This window comes from Ambystoma mexicanum, chromosome 13, assembly GCF_040938575.1.
Source record: "Ambystoma mexicanum isolate Mex_15411 chromosome 13, UKY_AmexF1_1, whole genome shotgun sequence".
Classification (NCBI taxonomy): domain Eukaryota; kingdom Metazoa; phylum Chordata; class Amphibia; order Caudata; family Ambystomatidae; genus Ambystoma; species Ambystoma mexicanum.
The window spans coordinates 137096784-137116744 of record NC_090938.1 but is presented as its reverse complement, the minus strand read 5'-3'; the positions used below and the strand labels follow the sequence as shown (position 1 = coordinate 137116744).

Here is a 19961-nt window from a genome sequence, read left to right as displayed (position 1 = left end):
AATGTTGCTCATTTCTATTTTTGAAACTTGAAAAATCCTTCTTCTTTTTGATCACAGAATATTGGCAAGTATGCTCACGTAAGCGCTTAACAGGGTGCATGCATTTGAGCTTTCTTCGGGCCAGTTGGGCCTATAAGGGGGGTGGGAGGGTGGTTCCATTTCTAGTAGTAACTCTTATTTCAGCACGGAGTCCAGGCCCAGATCTGAGGCGTTGTCCTCCACTTTATCACTGTTGTATGTAATTAATAAATGTTCATTAAAACTTACGATATACCTACTATTAGAACGTAATTCATATTAGTCTTCCTATACTTATATAAGCAGGAGTGGGTCTAAACAACTGTTAAACTACACTTACATCCTATTGTCCGGCAGTAACTCCATTAATGCTGCAGGACCACAAACATGCCAACCCTCACATTCATTCACATTCTCCCGCCTAAAATTATTCTTTCCCCATGCATTCCTATGGGGAAATTGTTGTCTCCCGATTTCTCTGAAGAAATCTCCCTCCCTGGTGCCTCGGAATGTTGGCATTTATGGAACCACAATTCCCAGGGGGGCTCTTGTGTGTATCAGGACTTTGGACATTGTGGTGTGTAAACTAAAGCACGACTTTCATAACTCCCCGGGTATACTTCCCAGAGTGATTCTAGTAGTTCTGTGTGCCTTACATAACTACACTTCCCATGGTGCTAGTGGCGAGTTTCTGTGTGTGGCTAAACTCGATCCTAACTAACACTGGAGACCTGGAGTCGAGGTCGCCCGTCCGTTCTTGGTCGCCCAGTTGCAGGTCTTCCAGTTGCTCCTCGCCCCCTGCGGCTCGGATTCAAACTCCCGGCCTGGGCGGCCCCTCCCCTGATCACGGAGGGGGCTGCGCCCTGCCCCTGACTGGCTGCAGAGCCGGGGGTTGGTTCTGAGCGGATAAATAGCCGCCGGCGCGGCCGCCTTGTGTGTGTTGCTGTTGGGATTCAAGATGGAGCCAGGGCTCGTGGCAGGATCAGCATCGGAAGCGTCCGTGCGCGGGGTGCCGTCTAGGGTGCCCTGCAGGTACGAGGGGGTCCAGGCAGGGGTGCCTATGGGAGATGTGTGATCCTGTGGGACCTTGGGCGTATAGACTTCAAGAGGCTATTCAGACGGGGGTGAAGTGCGGGTGTCTCGGCTCTGGTAGGAGGAGACTATTTTCAACTGTGGTGGTATGAACGCAGTCGGGGGTAAAAACAGTCCATTGTTGGAAAAACAAAATGAGTTTGAAGTTCAACGGCCCAGGGCAGAGTGAGACGTTACGCCTATAAACAAACTCCTCGCGCGCGCCGGAATTGAGCGTGCGTGCGCCTCCAGGGGCTCTCCTGCCACTGGCCCCTCATGGTGACCCTAGCTAAACGTGGGTGCAACCGTTTGGCGTTCCAATATGAACTTCCTGGTTGCGTGTTTACGTTATGTTACTTGGCATTTATATAGAGCCTTATGTATCATTGGTATGATCTCAAAGCCCTCATGGCACGGGGTTGCCCATCCCACTTCTCTTCGTTCTCTGACCCCTTGCCCCAATATCTTGGGTAGGTGTGACACGAGAAACTGAATGCTTATACAAATAAGTTTCCTTAAATAAAAGGCAGTTAGCTTGCATCCAAAGAGTAGGGGCTAATTTCAACACAGGTCATTATGATGGCTATTGGCACTGGTGCACCCAAGCCCACCCACTCCCCTGTATGTCAAAGAATGTCCTCGTCTGGCCTAGTTGGATGCTACAGATGTGAGCTTGAGTACACATTCCCAGGACTCAGGTATAGCCAAGGAATAGCTTCCCCCTAGGACACCTAATGTCTGAGATTGCCACATCAATAGTTGCTCAGAGCCCTTGAAATTCTGAGATAATGGTCTGCACAGGCAGACTAAGTGCATATAATGCATTTAACAGTTGAGACACAGAAAATGGGCCTGATTGCAGTTTTGCCAAGTGCATTTAAGGGGTGAAGACCAGGGAGAGCAGACAGTCTTCAGCGATGGTGCATTTGGATTGTGCAAGTCCAGATGGTCAAGGGAGAGGGAGGTCAAAGTTCACCCAGTCGGTGGAGACTGTGGTAAGTGCAGAGAGGGAGAGCCACTCTCTTGGGTTATTTCTCACATGCAGTGAGGTTGGGTGGGGTGCAGGGCACTGTGGCAAGTGAGGACTGGTGGGGGTGCCTGCTACCTGTGACCACCTGGTACACCAGGTGGCTAATCAGCCAGCTGTAAGGAAGAGGAGAGTGGGGAAGGAGCAGAGAGCTAGGTTAGCAGGATATGGGAGGAAGATCTTGAGGAGTTTCTGGAACTTGTAGATCAGGCTCAAGGCAGAGGGTGGCAGGGAGGCTATTCCAGAGAGGGGCACCTCCTGAGCATACGTATCTCCCTCCAAATCGTTGGAGAACCTGGTCACTCGCAGAAGGTTGGAGGTAGATGAGTGGAGGGCCCGGGAGGACAGTGTTTAGGTAAGCAACGTTGTAGGTAGGTCCCAGGCCCCATATTGTCTTGTGGACAATGCAAAGGTTCTTGAACTTGATCCTTGCAGCTATGGAGAGCCACTGCGGGAAAGTGAGAAAAGTGCAGTACATCTGAGGAGGTCTAGCTTTAGAGATGTCCGAAATGTGAGTAGTGGAGTCAAGATGATGCCAAGGTTTTTATCCTTACCTGTGGGTGAAGGGCGAAGGGAGGCTGGCCAGAGTGAAGGTGGGGGGGGGGGGAAGCAAGGGCCCCAATGTGAACCATCTCTTACTGGAGTTGAGGCAGAGATCGCTTGCAGCACACCATGACTGAATAGCAGACCGTCGGATATGGGAGAGAAGGAAGCAGGTGAGGGTAGCCTGAAAGATGGTTGTCACCCAGGTAACACTGGAAGTTAGAGGGGGGAAAGTGGTATTCACATGTGCCAAGGCAGCCATATAGACGTTAAAAAAACAAAAAAAAACAGCGGGATAGGTTAGATCCCTGGGGAAAGCCACAGGTTCAGAGCGATAGTAGAGAGAGAAAGGCTTGGAGATCCCCCCCAGGCATGGGTATTCAGAGAGAAAGGAGGATAACCACACCAGACCTGTGATTGCACGTCTCTGGGACACCCTGGGAATCAGGATGTTGTGGTTAACAATGTCAAAGGCGGAGTAGAGGTCAAGGAGAATGAGGACTGAGGGAGTGTTGGTGTCAAGATTTGAGTGGGTCTTCCTGGGTGTTCAGAAGAGCAGTTTGCGTGCCTCTGGATGCTCTAAAGCCAGACTGATGGTCATGGAAGCAACTAATGGATTCAGTGTGTAAGGTCAGCTGAGATGGACAACTTCTCCAGGAGTTTGCCCAGTAAAGGAGTGATGGAGATGGGGCAGTAGATTGCTGGGCTGTAGTTTACCGGAATGGAGGGGTTAGGGTCGCAGAGGGATACTTGCGAAGTTTGGAAAACTCCAGCGGAAAAGGGGAGATTGCAGAGATCAGCCAAGACTGGGGTGAGGCAGTCCATATTGTCCTTAATGGTTTTGGAGAGGCAGGGGTCCACCTGTTTCGAAGAAGCCTTCATAGAACGACTTGTCTGGTGACCTCATCAGGTGAGGGAAGAGGGCGGGGGGGGGGCAAGGGAGGCTCTGGTGTTGGTGTGTGGGGTGTGGAAGAGAGGGAGGAAAGGATGTCTTGGGTTTTTGTGTGCATCCAGGGCCGAGCAAAGGTCCTAGGTCGGTGTGACAGAAGAGGCTGCTGCCAGATTTGCCAGTTCCTTGCAAACTCAGAAAAGTTAAGCTGTTTGGCACACCAGCATACTGCCAAAACAAATGGAAAATGTAGTGCATTAAAGCAGTTTAGTAGCAATTGCTGGTAATGTTACCCTATACCTTCCCCGTGGACTAGGCAACTCTAAACCTCCAGCCTGTCTGGAAAATGTAATACAGACACCAATTTGTCTTTCCAGGAACTTCAGCCGTGGAGCTTGCAGATGGGGACAGACTTGCCGTTTTTCACATGACAGAAAGTCTTCCCAGATCTGCCGGCACTTCCAGAATGGCTTCTGTTGCTATGGAGATCGCTGCAGGTGAGTGACGGATTCCAGAATTGATGAAGGTTTCACAGCTGGAGGTTTGGGAAGCTAACTCGTATTTTGGTTCTAGCTTGAGTTTCGAGTTTCCTACTATGCACTAGGAAAACCTGATCCTTGATGTGCCAGCCTGGAGGGAGAGGGGCTATCAGATTACTTTATGACCCATTTAGAAGCCAGATTTAATCTGGATAGAAGTTCTCTTAACTGCTTCCAGTTCTATTGTATAGTTTAAACTATGATTTAGTTTAGCGCAAAATCAAGAGTAGAGCTTGGGCCAAGCCATCGCCACGTCGGGTGGATACGCTGCTAATTTTTTCTCTTCGTTGGTGATATAATATATCTAGCACTGGGAGAACTTTCCCGTGTATTGCTTAACTACATGATACGTAGGGCAGTTGTGCAGACCAATCTCAAAGTTTAAGGCATTTTGTCAATGGTTTTTGTACTTGAATAATAGAGGGGTGTTTAGAATTCTTGGGCTCAATGATGAGCATTAACTTTGCTTTGCCTTGGAGTAACTGATTTCTTTACCCCTTGATGAGTAACTACGTAGTGACCAGTTGCCTGAACATCTTTGTTAATTGGTGGCTTGTTTGCTGATCGATGACTGTTTATACTGTCTCCTCAGTTACCAACATGTGCCTCCTCCGCATGGAGGGACCTTTGGGAGCCGGCGCAGTTCTGAACCTGCCATTTTTCTGCAGCCAGCCACCTTCCTGCCTTCCCACCACGGATCAGACCCACTTGTGTCCCAAAGACTGCCTTTGCTATCGCTACCGCTGTCGGGCCTGAGCAGGGCCAGGCGAGGGTCTGCACCTACACTCCCGAGTGTGTCTGAGGTCCAGAGGAACCACGAACCACAACACACAGAGGTTGAGGAGGTGGAAGAAAGTACGGGGGAAGGAACCAGTGGTCGGCGTCAAACATCAAACTGGGCCCTGGCTGCAGAATTCATCCCACGGCACACACTGCTGGAAGGTAAGACCATATGCAGGAAATATGTTGGGCAACGTTGGGCTTGAATTTGCTCGGAGCTTGAGAAATTAGAGGTCTGGGGAGCTAAATCAAATGTTTCTTACTGGAGCCTGCTCGGTTGAAGACTATCAACCTGGTTTCCTCACTCAAACGAGCACCAGCTCCCCTCTTCTACCAACCAATGCTGTCTCCTCATAACAAACCTGCAGGCTCCTAGCCTTCTGCAGCACCTGAACTGTGGTCTCGGTATTGCTAAACCAGCCGCCCCTCCATGCCCTACAATCCATAACCATTTTCTGATCCCCACCAATAGACTTCTCTAATTTTCACCAGCACTCTCCCTACCCACTCCATTTCGCACAGGGTTTTCACTGTACATTGTCACATATGGTCTTGGAAATCCTGACCACAATAATGGATTAATTGTTTAAAGTTTTAACCAACTGGTGTGGGGAGACTGGGATGGCTGAAATTAAAGGTGGGTGGAGGGTCCCCTTGACTGTCTGCTTCATGGGTTCCCTCCACTGGCCCCCTTAACCTTCCCAATCTGTGTATTCGATCCACGTTTTTCTAATATGGACTGGTGGTGTAGGGGCTGCACTCGCCTAACTTCTAGGCATGAGTGTGTCTTTGACCCTGTCCCATCATGTTGGGGTGGTGGCTAAAAGAATTACTGCGGTTCAGTGAAATTGTATTGTATTCCATTATTTATATAGCACTCTCCCATTTGTATGGCCTCAATGCACTTTGTGGTTGGAACGCCCTCAATGACTGCAGTCAATGTGGTGGAGGGTCTAAATTTAATTTAAGAGATGCTTGTGTGCGTTTTCGCCGGCATAAGACTTGGGTAGCTGGCTAGGCTCCACTAAGCAGCAGGAGGCACATGGGTGGGCACTGTTGATGGTTTGGGATAGAGTGCTAGGTTCTATGTGTGCCGAGCTATCCCAAGTTTTCTTTTTGTTGGTAGTTGTTGTAGGCTAGTGGCAGAGATGTTGATGTACATCAGGAGTTGTGGTTGGTTATGTGCGCTTACTAGACCGCATTGGCATATCCATAGTTGCACTGTGGAACATGGATGTTGGCAGTGCCTGTGTCCGCAGACGTGGTGTACCATATGCTTTAATGTAGTTCAGGTGCAGCGTCCTTTGTCTGGTGTGGGCGGCCTGGTCTCTTTATTTGTGGTCTCTGGAGTGAGCTGTTAGGTTTATTGCAGTGTACCTCAGCGAATGTTGCAGGCATATTTGGCTGGTAAGTGGTGTTGTGCAAGTCGTTAATTCCACTACAAAAATTGGCACATGAACACATCACGACTCCAGACGGTGTGAGGCCCATGCTTCACAAAATGGCGGGTGCAAGCATACCCTGACCCGAGCATCCTAGACGGTGGGAGAGCCATGTTTAACAAAATGGCAGATCTAATAGGCAGATATGGGCGATACACTTGGATTTGAGAAGCCAAATGGCAAACCAGCTGCCTCTCCTGCTTTAGTGCGATAGCTGTTCAAATAGCTCAGCTGCTGAGATCTGCGTGCAAATCCTGGCACTCAACCTCTCCTTCTTAGGGCCATAAAGGGGTATGAACTTTAGTTGGGTGATAATTGTATGTTTCCACTTATTGCGCATGCCACCTTCAGAACTCGCAGAGGGTCTAAAACAGACTGGCAGTGCATTAATCCTCCTAGAGCTTTACAGCAACACTTATTTTCACTCACCTCAACCTCCTTGCTGGTCACAGTGCACCCCTTCTACTCTTACACACTACTTTTGGGGCTCCCCCAGGGTTCTCATTGTGCCACTGCTTTTTGACACTTTGAGCTCACTCACAGATCTTGCAACGACCTGTTAAAGTAGTTAAGGTATACATCTCTTTACCATGTACTTGGCGCTTCTGTATATAAAACTTGCCACAATGTTTACTCGTGTATTATTCTCTTCTAGTCTTTATAAAGGCGTTTATAAGGCTTTTTTACACAGGGTATCACTTTTTTACATTCCTTCCCTGCCTCCACTTGACTAGGCACATGCCACAACCCAGCGAAGCGGTTAAGCAATTTATCAGTCCATGTAAGTTAGGAGGCGCGATACAATTCTGAACTCTGACCTGGAGGGGCAGAGGTTCAGAAGGCCAACCTAGTTTCTTGGAACAGGGTAACCTCTGGACAAGCCAGACCATCGGGGTAGCTATGGCAGGCGGTCAAGACTAAGTCTCAAGAGGGGTGAGGGTGACAAAGACCTCAATGAGCACACAGCAAGGACACTTACGCTTTACTCCAGACAGGTGTTATCAAAAATATAGACCCATTTATTACAAGGCCTTTGTAACATAGACCATAGCAAAGAATCACAGTAACACCGATGTAAACACTACATCACAATCAATACAATACATATATATATATATTATATATATATATATATATATATATATATATATATATATACCACTGGGGTCTAAGGGGTTAAAAGCATGAAATATGTAGTCCACCTAGGTGCAGGGGGGGGGAGGGGTGAACAGGCAGTGCAAGTAATCGTTAGACCAGTTCAACATCAAGAATACACCTAACTAAGAGGCAGTCCAAGCCCTACGAAGAGAGGAGCCTTATGCTCAATAGTACATGCAGGTGCTTGTGCCAATGGACAGAATGGGGTCTCTTCAAGGGTCTCTAGCAGCTCAGGAAGGTGGATAAGGCGATAAAGAACAGGTTCCCACTATTCAAGCAGGACCTCCACTTGAGGGCAGAGGCAGGTTGAGAGTGCAGGATGGAGTCGCTATTTTGCAATCGCTGTGGAAAGGAGAGGGGTCCTCGGAGGGGGGGGGGGGTGGCCGTTTTGTGCGTAAAAATGGGCTCCTGCGCTAGGGGCCACCAGTTGGGGTAAGGATTACTCACCGGTCCCTGACGCAGGCAGACCCAAACTTCGCCAGTACAGTCCACTTCGCTGGCAGGTGGGGCGTCACTGTGTAGTCTCCAAGATATGAGGATTCTCAAATGGGACTGTGGCAATTTCTCCGCTCTGGGTGGCGAATCGGCCCAATTCCGCTGCAGCAGGCTTCAGGGGGGGGGGGGGGAAGAGGGGTCACAAATGCAGCGAACTTGCACAGGTTGTTACCACAGCAGGGCAACACGGTAACCATGTTTACTCCAAGCAGTGTACCAAGGTTCGATGGCCTCCTCGAAACAACGGCGGTAACAGAGCAAATGTCCTGTGTAAGCTGGTTGGCCCAGGGACACTTCCGAAGAGGCTTACTTGCAGGGTTTGATGAAGGTACCGAGAATAGTTGATCCCACGATTCCAATGGGTCGAAGCATTTTTGCAGACCTTCTAGGACGATCGGATGCAGAGGGGTCCCATAGGACGACAGTGGGCTCAGGGTGCCAAACCTTCCAGCGGTTCCTCCCCTTGTCTTCTTGCTGCAGGATACTTGGCTCCTTATCCTTTGTTCATGTGAACTTAGGAGATCAACATGGTAGTGGTGTTTTCAGCCTCCTCTTATCCAAAGTTCCCTTCGTGCCAAAACGGAGAGGACCCAATGGGAGATCTGCACACAAACACTCACTCCATACGTGGACCAATCGCGAACCCCAGGACACTCCATCTGGCACCCGGGATGTGTATTGGGAACAGACATCCCAGCCCGCATCCTGGAGGCACACAAGGCATGCGGAAGCCTGCGAAAGCATGGGGTTTCATGGGAAAGTGCATGACCAAATAAGGACTCACCTGGGCCGCACCCGACCTGGGGAAGGTGAAGGGGCAAGATGGCCAAAGGACAGGACAAGGAACCTTGTGGCATGGCCATTTGGAGCCAGGCCACCTATTTGTGGTAAGCAGAGTTAACATGGCAAAGGGTTAACCATGTACGAAAACTATGGCTGCTGCCAGTCCTGTCCCTGACACATTGCACAGTTCATAAAAAGTCCAGTGACGACTAGAGACCCAAGTGTGCTGTAAGTTGCAACATGAGGAAAGGACTAAGGGAAACAGTCTCCCAGTACTGACTGTCTTAAGGGTATGTCAGTTTCCCCATTAAAAATTGAGTGAAAGCCCGGAGTGCAGCTTAGGGCTGTGCTTCTCTGCCAAAGTTTAGGTCAGGGTGTTTAAACAGCAGCAAAAAGTTTGGGAGTTGACACAGGGAAGGAAATGTACATACAATATGAAATCTTTCTTAACAATACATTACAGTACATAATTTAAACGAGGTGCAACTTAGCCATTGTAGGTCTGTAACGCCAGAAATTATTAAAACATGTTCCTGGGCCATAACCTTCTACTTGGGCCACATGGTGATCCCATAGCCAAACTTGATCTGGCACCAGTCCTCTTTCTTTGGGGAGCAGGTCACCCTGGCATTATGCATCCTGCATTGGATACGAAGTACCATGCATCGCCCATCTACCCACCTGGGAAGGGCCAGTGTCTTCTGCAAGGCTAGCACCATGTGTTCCAAAGTGCCATCTCGGCTGGGTGGGGGGCCTGTCTCTCTTCTGGAAAGAAGATGCTCTCCCAAACCGCTAGTCTCGGCCTATAATGGAAGTAGCCATCCACTGTTTTATCCTACATTGGAGGCTCATTTTGCACTCCTCATGCGTGCACTTGATGGCATTTGACTTGCTCTTATTGCCCGCTCCTAGAAAGTCTTCATGTAAACCCTTAGCATCACTCATTGTGAAAGGGATCCTTTTGGCTTCAGTAGACAGATAGTGTAGCTCGAACGGCCAAATGTGCTAATATGTAGCTTTTGATCGAACCTTGCAGGTTCCTTGAGCTGAAAATGTTTCCTGACAAATTGGTACTCTGTTGCTTCTCCCTTCTGACCTGCATGTTTCAGCAGGTGTTACTTTTTCTCCTCAGGATCTAGGACCCGGCAGCATGGCCTTCAGAGATCGGTGTCTGATCCTTCAGTGCAGCAGAAGAGTATCTCCCAGGAGACACGGAGCGAATACCAGGGACCAGGCTACCACAAGCCAGCCGCATCTTCTCCAGGGACTCCACACAAGGTGCACGGATAGTGTTTGGAGGGGGGGCAGTTAACTGCCTTGGTGTGTTACAAAAATAATATATATACCGAGTTAAACCTACAAGAAAATAATATATATACCGAGTTAAACCTACAAGCACGTTGCGTTGTAACTTGGCACTTTTTTTTTTATTTTACCCCCTTTGCTGGACCATTGCCTATGGATATTAGCAGGTGGAAGTTGCATGTTTTCTGATCTGAAACTTTCATAATGGAAGCAACCACACCTTATTGATCAGCCCATTGTGCAGAATGTCGGTTGATTTGGGACCAGCTTCCCCTACCAGTCGAGCCTTCTTGGCTGTGGATGTGGGCTTGCATATCTACCATACCATCAGGTTTTTCTTTTTCCTTGTCCTGCATCTGAAGTTCGACATTGCCTGAGGGGGTGTCGAGATGAGAGCAGATTGCTCGGTCTCCGTTTAGGTGGGGGAGTGGGCTTGGTGGAAAGATTTGCTGTGACCTTTAGATGGCTACAAAAGTTGGTGCTGGATCTGCTGGCCGATGGTTAACACTTTTCTATGTTTCAGGTGGTGAGTGGAAAGAATGCGGCTTCTGCCTTTGAACAGAGTAAAGAGGTGTCCTGCGGCATCTGCATGGACAAGGTTTATGAGAAGGCACTTCCCCACGAGCGCCTCTTTGGAATTTTGCCGAAGTGCAATCACTCCTACTGTGTTGGCTGCATACGCAAGTGGCGCAAGACGCGCGACTTCCAGACTGAAGTTATCAAGTAAGTAGTCGCTCCAACAAAAGTTGTGCATGACCAGACTTCCATTTTGGGTTATTAAACTGTTCCTGTTGCTAAATTGTAACTTCAAGACTGGGTGGGGAGGGGCTCCTCGCGAGGTTCAGTAGGGGGTGGTCAGTGGAAATTGAAAAGCTGAATGTTCATGACCGGCCATCACCAAGCTTCACTAATCTATTCTGCGTTTGAGATGGGCAATTTGCTGGCTCCCAACCGTAATCTGTTGAAAACGGTTGCTGCCACAAAGTCTTCCCTGCAATTGAGGCAGTCTGCTTTAATGGGTCGTGCCAACATCTGGGTGCCTTGAAATCCAGCAAGTGGCTCATGCTGGGTGAGAAAACCGGCATCTTGTCCGCACAAGTCTGAGGCAATGAAACTGGGTCTGTGCTGCTTTTAGGGTACTTGCCAATCCGGGATCTAAGACGTACGCAACCTGACTTTTGTGGCTGTTTATCCATGTACCACATATGTACTTTCAGTTAATCAACTTTGATTTCCATCCTCCTATTGTTTGCATCAAACTGGCATGCAAATGTACAATTGCATTTAGCACATTGAAAAAACCATTGGGTTTGGTGGGTAGCCCTTGCACAATAGGGTCAGCCCACACGCAGCTCGGAGCTAGTGAATTGTCAATTGTGGGGGATTTGGTAACAGTGGGTGTTATTGATGAAGGGACGCAGTTCTGTGTCTGATAGCAGAATGTTCCAGTAGTTCTGCACTCAGGTTAGCTAACATCAATGGGTCCTTGGGTCCTTCGCTCCTAGTGAACAGGATCTCTGAGGCTTTGGTCCACATCAGTTCACGTCACCACCAAGTGCCCCACTGGATCTTGTTGGTTTTTGGGGAGGGGGAGCAGAGCTCACCTTACCTCTTCCTTGGCAGGCGAGCTATACTCCCAACAGGGGTCCAGTGAATCCATGTAGGGACCCAAGTGGAATCAAGGAATCACAACCATGTTAATAATGCATTGAACAAGGCTATTTTTGGTATTTTTCTCATCAGTATGTTGCTGCTATTAGAGCTCTAAATTTGAATTGCCAAGCTTCCTACGTCTATCCCTATTTGGAATGTATTATCCACTTTTATATGTACCTTGCGTATTGTGGCTATGAGACTCTGCCTCTGCAGATGGCTCTAATTTCCCCTTTCCGTTTTGCCCTAGCACACGTCTCTGAACAGCTACAGAAGTATGCATTTATACAGGCTCTAGGGCTTGGCAGATGAGTGAAAGGGCAGCCTGGAGACCCCATCGCTGCCATAACGAAAAGGTTAACTTTTGGTTGTGGTCAAGGGCCTCCTGATATGGAAACCCCTGGCACTCCTTTCACCTTGGTAAGATGTTAGGCTGGGAGTCCTGACCAACTTGCTCAGTGGGCCTAATGGGACGGGAGTACCTTTTTTGGGGCAGAAATGGCTGATGTAACCACGCCGTCAAAGACAACACTTCATTTCCTTAACCAATGCTCTCTGGCCACCCTACCCCCTCCCCGCCCCCAATTGGTTCAGAATGCTGCTCAAACATTGCAGGATCCTCTTTCGGGGGGTGGTAGACGCGCAGGAAAGTCTCGCCTGCGCTGGATACCGTTTCTTTGGTTGATGCCCAGGGTGGTGGCGATGGCTTGATGTACAGTAGTGTTCTAGACCCAAGCTTCTCCTGAGTAAGTAGGATCACATTGGCCCACCTCCAGACCGTGAGATGACCTCCCTGATTTATGTGGTGTAGGGACCATGCAAACACTACTGGGAGGATAGACGTGCTTGGGAGGGAGGGTGTTGGTTGCTTATGCCGGTGTTTGAGGCGGGTGTCCCTCCATGCATGCACTTTTCCTCCAGTAGTGGTGTGCCTGTGACAATCTGGGCATATTGTGCTCCAGGCCTGCTGGCACCCAGTGCCAGTGTGGATGGTGGCATCAGCCTCTGAAGAAATGCAGCGGGGCAGGATTTTTGTACAGGCCACGAGGGCCACTGCGCATGACCCCTGAATTGCATGCGTTGACTAACCTAGAATGTACCCTTTGACCCTATGTTGGTGGTTTCTGCCAACTGCTGCCGCTTGAATCTCCAACACAAGGGAGAAATGTCTGCTGAATTTAACCTACCTCAATGGTCTTCTTTTTATACAGGGGCTGCCCACAGTGCAGGATAAAATCCAGTTATTTCATACCTAACAAATACTGGATTGTTGATGCTGCAGAAAAGGAAAAGCTGGTGCAGACATTCACAAATCGGACTAGGTTGGTATTGAGTCTGGTGGTGAGTGGGGGCTGGGCATGGGCAGGTGGAGGTGCTGTGTTTGGCTGCTGGTATATCCTTTGGTTGCTTCCGACTAGTTTTAAAAAAAAAAAGCACCTTGCTTTAGATTCATCTACTATGGCCTGTTGCGAGGAAGGAGCCTTGGGAACTCCTCCACTGTGTGGCGGATGAGGGTGTATCTGGAAAAATCCCCCCACCCACCCGAGTTGACGCCCTGTAAGAGAGCCATCTGAGAGCGCTTGCTGACAGAATCCCTGTTTTTATCCCTCAATGAGAATCTTATGGTCCACTGCATCAAAGGCAGCGGAAAGGTTTAACATTGCGACTAGGGGCTGTTTCTTGCATAGTCCCAGACCACAACAAATGCAGTTCCAAATGTAGGGTGGAATCTCTACTGTAGTGGGTACAATAAGCCTGCTCTATCAGGTACTCTTGCAAGTGCACTGTAACCATGTTCTCACTATTTCTCCAGGCCAGGGGAGACCTGCCACTGGGTGATCAATTCTGTAGATTGTTTGGGTCAAGATTTGATTTTAATATTGGAGAAATTGTAGATTTCAGTTAATGGGGAAATATCTGGGGAAAAGGGAATCATTGGTAGGTTTGAAGGCCTTTCACGGGGTACAGCGTCTCTTCTGCTGACACTATTAAAACAAAATTGGTAACATTTTAAATTCCTCTCCTTGGTGGCTAAAGGTCTTGACGTCCCTATCCTGTGCTTTCTCTTGGATAGCTTTTAACTTGTCATGGAGAAAAATGGATGGCTTTGGCCTGCTCTACTGATGACCATTTTAAAAAAAAAAAAAAAATTGGCCGGCTAAGTTCACGTGCATGATTTGTAGCCATTTCCATCTTTCCCGTTAGGAAGTAGCTTTGCTCTAAAAAAATTAATGTTGGGCTACTTAACCGTATCTGCCCACTATATTTCTGAAGTTAGTCATCAGGTCTGCGCGTCGGAGTACTCTTAAAGGAGTGTTTAGAAAACAGATAGGGTCCATGTCCCCTTGTTCAAAAAAGGGCCTCGCACCAGATATCTACACAATTAGTGCCTGATATTTTGCCCAGTTCTCATAGGGGCCAAATACCGTGTACTGGATAACTGTTCTCTTGGCCTGTCCAGATTCCCTGAAAATGGTCTGTCCAGGAGTGGTAGGTGGAATCGGTCACTGATTGATGATCTCACCATATATTGAAATCACCCATATATTGTTTGCTTCCTAGGTTTATAAGGTACTGTTGTAGTTCCTCCATGAAATTACCGGCTGGTCCTGGTGGCCTATAGGCGAGCGAGCAATATTCTCTATTTGGCTTGGCTGATCTAACCAGAGGTCCAATCTCTGCAGTCGCGCTGTAACTGCTGAAAGTGGCAGATTTGAATCTGGGATTTCTAGATTGCAGCTATTGCTCCGATCTTTCTGGATTGCACATCCCTCTAGTGCAATGCTATGCAGCATTGCATGTGAACTAACCCTAAACTGGCTTCAGTTCAAAACAGGGGTGTGCTCTTCTAGGTCATTCGTTTCTATTGCATGAGCCACTTCAGCTAATTTACTTTCTATGCCCAATCCCCACTTATTTAGGGCCTGAAGTGAGGGGGGGGGGGGGGCTCCTTTCAAATGAACTTTTCAGCAGATGGCCATCATGTTACCTATACATTTCGAAGCCACTATCTGCTACCCTCGTAGTACTCCCTCAGGATATGCCTGCAACTTTCAAGAATTCAGATGACTCCAACAAGGCCAGTGCTCCTCGCCAAAATAGGCCCTCCGTCGGCGTGAGTTATGGCCTGTTGCAGAGGCTGCGCTTGTAAGGAAGGGCAAATGTGGCTTACTCCCGTTTCACTACCACCCCTCAGATCAGTTCCATGTTCAGAGGACTTCTCAATTACCGGTATTGTAACATCCCCAACACATGAAAATGCACACATTTCAGTGACTTTAATTTTCATAGAGCAAAGCTGTTATCAGTCACCAGTCCCTATGAGAACCATGACTTTTACTGCTTTGCCAACCCAGATACAGTTGCAGGTTGCCTCCTTGATATGTAGCATGTCAATCAGCATGGTTTGCACTACTCGACATTAATCGGTACGCCTTTGGTTTCTTCAGCTCTCAATAACATTGGTGTTCCTTGATCATGGACCTTCATCTAAATGAGGGCCTTGGATTGGTGCCAGCATGCAGAGCAGCTTCGCTTCTGCCATCAAGACCTTTGGTCTGGTGCAGTGCTCTTAGCAGATGGCAGGATTACAACACCTTAGTTCAACGACACTTTTGGTCCTGTATGTTCTAGGTGTCTTGTGCAATGCTCTAGAAACTACTGTGGGTGCTTTCATGGAATTGGCGAAGTGTGCAAATGTCAGCTTGTTCAGCGTTGCTTGCATGGGTGTACTCACTGGGGGATGAATTGGAAACCTAAAGCCGAAAGTTGGTCTCGGGAGCAACGCGCTCGCCTTGGAAGCAAGACCATGCAGAGCAACAGGTTCGATTCCCAGATCTTGCTTGGAAACCAAGCACGTTCCAATTATAAAAAATTCAATGGTGTTAATTAGCTTTCTGATTTGCTGTGCCTTGTACTTCTATACCCTACTTCATTGGCTGTAATGGCTTTTTCATCCTTTTAGTAAAATCCGATGCCGGTTCTTTGTGCGTGGACATGGGCACTGCCCCTTCAAATCGGACTGCATTTACCTACATGAGCTTCCTCCTGGACACCAGCCAAGAAGACGGCCAGCGCAGAGACGGGCCAGTGCTACACTGGTAAGTGGGCATAGTGGGGGAGTGGAGGTGCTACATGATTGGTAGTTGGACCAGGGCGGGTTTCTTGCCTTTTAGTCTTCAGCCTTAACTACCCAGGGAGCTATAGACTATCTATTTGCCTGCCCTGCCGACATCATCCTACATTGGGGACAGTCTACCATCTCATGAAATTCTGCTCGCTATGTCTGCTCCTCGCTGCATCCATCCGGATTCTCCACCTACTTGTTGCATTGTTCTATATGCATCCAGCAGTATTAGTATTTAGGATGCAACAGCAAAGGTTCATGTGCCCTTCAGGGAACAAATGGATCCCCCTAGATGTCTGTCTCGCCTAAAGGCGGCCAGTATGAATTTGGGGGGGGGGGGGGGGGGGAGGGTTCAGATCTGCCACGGTTCTCATGGTCTGCCAAATTGGTACCCTTGAGTCTGCAACGCCTCTTAATCAGTGCTTCGACTTATTCAGATTACAAGTTTGCTGTAAGCGTAATTTTACTGATGCCTGTAGATTCATGCTGGTGTCCAGGGTTAACCACGTCTCGCCTCTCCCTCCACAGCCGTACCATCACTTTGTGGACCTGCTTGTTGACGACGATGATGACGATGATGATTTTAATCTCGAGGAAGACTTCTACTTGCTGCAGTGTGCTGTGGCACTTGCAATCCTTGAGCGGAGTGGTGGCCTGGATTATGACCATGACTTTGAGATCATGCTGGGGGGCAGTGACTCCGACTGAAGCTAAAAGCATTTTGGCGTGCACCTGTGGAGAGGTGCTTTTAGACACACTGCCAGCACTACCGTGGGACTTTTGGAGGCCTCTACTTTGTGACCTGCCTGCAAGCTCAGCTGCCATCGCTATGAATCCCCGCCTCCTTCCTGGAGTAGGAGATTGCACACAGCCGGTGGTGTATTCTCACTGCCACACTGCACTTGTATGTTATGGCTGGAGCATTGCATTCTGGCAGCTGTCTTGTAGTTTTGGTCTATATACATAGGTTGTCAAGCAGTGCTATCGGATGCAGTAGGCGATTCGTATTTTTTGTATTGCAGTGCTGTGTGTATAGCAGGCTTTACTGCTGAGGGGTTTTGGGGTAAAGTTAGGAAGAAATTAATATTTTTGTATCATAAATAAACTAAAGTAATTTACTGCGTTTTACAATTCTTCTTCGCTAAGGGTTGGTGTTACGATAAGTCGGAAGGGTTGGGGGGCGGGGAGGTGCAACATTTAGTCATTTTACTCTTGGCTAACAAGAAAAGGTGGTTAAATATGGATGGCTGATTAGCTTTCCCCAAGGGTAACTAAATCCCTTGTGCATAGTTGCTTGATCATGTTTAATCGACTTGCCTAACATTCTATGTATTGCAAGGGTCACCCCCTCATGGGAGCATCCACAAATGATGTGGTTAGCCAGGCATTATATATGAGAAACGGGGACGTTATGTTAAGTTGTTTAAAAAAAACCTATGAACTTTGTTAAAGGGACATTATGGTTCCAAGTAAAAACCCCTGAAATTCACCAGTTATGGTAAGCTAAGCAACCATAACTCGCGTCACCACTATGAACTGCTAAGACAAACACCCAGGACATCAAAAGAAACTTGGACTCCATCTACTTATATTTCTCAGTACTCGATTTTCCAACATTTGCATTTTGTGTTAGGCGTTCATCCTCCGTTACCGGGACTGGTGGATACCAGCCCGGCAGCCCGTTAATCAGCCGAAGCGAGGGTGGGTGGATAACAAGGTCTCTGCTCTGTAGCCTTATTCCCCCCCGGCCATATTCTAGCCCCATGTAATGGCGGGGGGGGGGGGATAAGATGAAGGCCATTAGCCCCTTCGGTTCTCAGTGTAGGAAGGAAAATCCCTTTTCCCTTTCCATGGTGGCCATCTTGGAAGGCAGGGTGCCATACAGGGCCCAAGAGAACCCTATGACCACAAGCAAATTTTTCTTCCCTTTCAATCTCTCCCAATTTCAAATAACTTTACCACAAAGCCAGTCCCAGGTGGACATGGGCTCTTTAACCCCATGTGTTGTCTGTCGGTCATGGCCAGTCATGACCTTATTCGATGACCCAGACAATATGGCCACATGCTACACCTCAGTCACCAGATTTTTTTTTTTTGTAACTACATTATGAGACTGGTCAAAAAAAATAAAACATGGCCACATTTGCAAAACCATGTTTCCTTACACAAGTTTGCTGGAAAATCCACCCCATATTCTAGTGTCAAATGCATGCACATACGTCATATAATCTAGCCCCACTTGACAAAATCCATTCAGACTTTACGAAAACATATCGATTGAATGTTTTGCAAACCTTTGTGTAGATTTGTCAAATGGCACCACATTTATAACCCTTTATAATATTTTGGGAACCCCCCTCTAATTTTGCCACCTCTTGACAGAATCCCAAATTGTACAAACCTTTTGGAATCAGGTCAGGAATATAATTGCAAAATTTCATGAGTGGGGCCATATCATCCAAAAACTGCCCTAACATCTCAAGTCTCCCCTGTTCATGAACATCCGAACTTCGCGTACTTTCGCAGCAAAACATCTTTTTTGCCTCTTGCAGCCATATCCCATCCTCATCACTCCACACCTTCCCCAGAGATTTGATGGTTTGACAAGTGCAATGTTGTGTTTTTACTGCAATGTCCGCAGACACCAGCTGCTGTCCAAGATGGCGGGTGTTTCCAAAAATCTGACGCACTTAAACTTTTCACCAACCAAAACTAGTCGGCAGGCTGTCCGTTGCCCTCCAAGCCAATCTGAGACCTGTCCGCAAAGCGGTCCTAGATCATTTTTTTTTTTTTTTTTGGACCTACTTTATTTGTTTAAAAATAAAACACTACTGGATGGATTTCCACCAAAATGTCCAAAAGCACGCTTTTGGGATCAAGCCGTCGCTCCTGACGCACATTTGGTGGAAATCCGTCCAGCGGTTTGGGTTGTAGGCGTGAGCAAAGTTTATTTTTCTTCATCAGTCTATGGTGGGGAAAAGATTTTGGGGACCCCCTTGACCAAACCTCACTAAACTTTGCAAAAGAATTCAGAGTGGGCCATGTTTGGTGAAGATTCGTCCAGGGGAGCGAAGTTCTAAGCAGCCCAAAAAGTGCTCTTCCTATGGGTTTAGCAACTGAACCATAACTAACCGCAGGACATGTAGTAATATATTATACTGGGAGATCTGAACCGGCGGGTGGATAGTAAAGACAAGGAAGCCTCAAGCCTGGTACAACATTTGGGCATCCAAATACAAAATCATGAGCCCACCACATTAAGGCAACACCCTGGATTGGGTGACCGCCATCAATATCTGGACGATCAATACCAAACCTTGCTTTTGGTCTGACCACTCCTGCATGGAATCTTGTATCTGCCAGGAAAAACCAGGACCTTGCAATGCCCATCCCCCCTCCCCCCCCCCAAAAGAGCATCTAGGCATAAGTGATAGTGACATCACTACTCTAAACCCGAACTGAACCCCAGAGACTGCTCATCTAAGGCCTATTACAAGTGTGCTTTTTTTATTTTTTAAAAATAAAATCGCTGCCTCGCAGCTGCAGGCTCACCTAGAAGCATCTGTTTCATATGAAACAATCTGAGTTTAGGAGTAACCATAGGACGGAAAGCGCCCATGCACACGCAAATGTGAGCTCTGGATGACGGCAAAGCGGAGATGCTGATTGTTTGATCTCTAGGCTACTTTAGATTTACTGGTCCACAATTGCTACAAACATTGGTGGTCACAGGAAACTCCAAGATCTGCTGGGGTAATGCCATTTACGAACCAACGTCCATTTCCGAAATCGATATGATCCCTTGTGTGAGCGACAGGAATCAATGGGATTGCATTTCACAAACTATGCAGAGGACTTTCAGCTGGTGATTAACCTGAGTGGAACTTATACCATTGACTCAGCTAATTTGGTTTTATCTATGGTTCCATCAAACTTGATGATTTAACAATGTGTTTACATGGCTCAAACAGGTATGGCCTAAACCGAGTCATGAATACTCCTGTTCAAAGTGGAGGGGTGCTGCATCCCTGCTGCGGCCAAGTCCTTTGGGGTGTACATGGAAGGTTCCCTTAGTGCAGATGTTAATGGTATCTTCAAACTCCCATCACCAAAAGTACTTTGGCAGGTCAAA

General features: G+C 47.9%; 1 protein-coding gene across 1 annotated transcript; it reads left to right on the top strand.

The window, feature by feature from the left end:
• Positions 1-743: 743 nt before the first annotated feature.
• On the top strand, positions 744-16947 carry LOC138520982 (probable E3 ubiquitin-protein ligase makorin-1). Its single transcript, XM_069633469.1, has 8 exons — positions 744-1050; positions 3926-4045; positions 4680-5029; positions 9878-10023; positions 10574-10773; positions 12915-13025; positions 15668-15803; positions 16358-16947. Exons 1-8 carry the CDS (start codon positions 977-979, stop codon positions 16535-16537), a joined length of 1317 nt encoding a protein of 438 aa, XP_069489570.1. The 5' UTR covers positions 744-976; the 3' UTR covers positions 16538-16947.
• The last annotated feature ends 3014 nt before the right edge of the window (positions 16948-19961 follow it).